Source organism: Octodon degus, unplaced genomic scaffold (assembly GCF_000260255.1).
Source record: "Octodon degus isolate 3935 unplaced genomic scaffold, OctDeg1.0 scaffold00008, whole genome shotgun sequence".
Lineage (NCBI taxonomy): Eukaryota > Metazoa > Chordata > Mammalia > Rodentia > Octodontidae > Octodon > Octodon degus.
In genome coordinates, this window is record NW_004524584.1 from 11771627 (window position 1) to 11773533 (window position 1907).

The following is a 1907-nucleotide window of genomic DNA, read 5'->3' on the forward strand; positions in this document are numbered from 1 at the left end:
ACCTTGTGAGCTGTGTCCAATCTGTGGCTCGTTGCTCCCTGGAAAGGGAGGGAAGCCTCGACATCGGGAGGGAGGTGCCGCGGCAGCCCGAGCCGAAGTCGCTAGGACTTCTCTCAAATTTGTGTGCTGAGGAGACTCAGGTGTTGGCCTCAGCTCCTAGACTGAACTCAGCAAAGCAGCCCATGAAAACCTCTGCATTGAGACAAAGGAAAGGATCCGTCAAAAAGCAACACCTATTATCTTGGGCTTGGCAGCAAGAAAGAAGACAAGTAGTAGAAATACTGCAATCTGAAAAGCAGACAGAAAGGTGACAAAAAGGCTGAAGATGGGTGGCGGAGAGAGGTATAGCATTTCAGACCCTCAAACCAGAAAAGTTACTAAGAGCCAACAATGGCTTAATAGACAGAAAACCAAGGATCAGAATTCCCAGATGAAGATTGTGCATAAGAAAAAAGAAAGAGGACATGCCTATAATCCCTCAGCAGCTGCAAGGCAGGCCCTGCAGAATGGGGGGAAGAACAAGAATTTTCCAAATAACCAAAATTGGAGCTCTAGCTTATCAAGTCCCAGCTTGCTTTTTAAGTCTCCAGGTAATCAAAACTATGCTGGAGCCAAATTTAGTGAACCGCCATCACCAAGTGCTCTTCCCAAGCCACCGAGCCACTGGGTTCCTGTGTCCTTTAACCCTTCAGATAAGGAAATAATGACCTTTCAACTTAAAACCTTACTGAAAGTACAGGTGTAAAGATGCTTAAATTTAGTTACATTTACAAATAGTGGTTAACTGGTCTGATAGAAAGTTACTAGAGAATCTTTGTAAAGCTGATGATGTAAAGCTATAATTGGACTTCAGCTCATTTGTGTTGTGTGCACTGTGGTGGAGTAAGATCAGTGCAATTTAGAATAACTAACTGTGCTTGATAATGTTCTCAGGTAAATTTTAAGTGAAATCACTCACAGTTTAGATTTGAGAAATCAACTTTTTTATTTGACTCATGGATCAAATTTACTTGAAGTAATTCAGATTGTATGCATCTAAGCTGACACAAGTTTGAAAACCAGGCAGACATCTCAAAGTTTATCTCAATAGCCAAACCAATAACATGTTGACATCCTAATGCACTGCCAAAAGAAAATGTAAATTTTTCTTAATAGCTGCATTTTGCTAAATTGTACAGTGGTAAATGTGTAAAGGGCACTTGGGGCTTATTACAAGGAGGTACAATACTCTGATGGCCCTTTAAAAAAAAAAAGGCATCTGGCAAAAGATGCACCAAAACTTTCTCACAGTAGTTTTCACAGTACATCCTCTTTGTAGTATAGCTCCTCTTCAGAAGCCATTCTGACAGTGATCTGGCCTCATCCTTGCGAAATTTAAAGTGGGAAGTAATATAATGTGAAAAATCAAGTACCTAGGGAAAAAGAGCCATGTAAATACATGTAATAAGCTTATAGCATATGTAAAGTTTTCTTGGCTTTTATCCTACAAAAAACATTTTAGTATGAATTTGCTGAATGTAAGACCATGAACTGTTATACTATGGCCTAATTTTAGAGGTCCACAATTGTTTTTGAAGTTTGCTTTTGTGCTACAGTGCCAGTAATATGTATGTTATAACTGATTTGGTTGTAAACTATTTCAAAGTAACTCCTAGTGTAATATATTTTATATTACAACTAAAAAGGTTTAAGCTGCTAAAACATTTCTATTTTTAAGAGATGAAAAGTGCAGTACAGGAAATTCTTCTACTACCCAATGTTTAAACCCAAAGATTAATTTTGGCTTTCACCACAGATGATTTGTTTTGTCATAAGATCAACCCAAGGGACCACTCGTACAAAAGATGTGGTCTCTCACATAATATCCAAACTCAAATCCAAAACGTGTGATATTAAATCCAGTAGCA

The 1907-nt window shown here is 38.5% G+C and overlaps 1 protein-coding gene across 1 annotated transcript; it reads left to right on the forward strand.

Annotated features, from left to right (window-relative positions):
- Window positions 1-325: 325 nt before the first annotated feature.
- On the forward strand, window positions 326-891 carry LOC101582770 (proline-rich nuclear receptor coactivator 2-like). Its single transcript, XM_004625028.2, has one exon. It carries the CDS (start codon window positions 326-328, stop codon window positions 743-745), a length of 420 nt encoding a protein of 139 aa, XP_004625085.1. The 3' UTR covers window positions 746-891.
- Window positions 892-1907: the final 1016 nt, after the last annotated feature.

Coding starts and splice junctions, on each gene's coding strand:
- LOC101582770 (XM_004625028.2), top strand. CDS start 326: ATGGGTGGCGGAGAGAGGTATAGCATTTCAGACCCTCAAACCAGAAAA.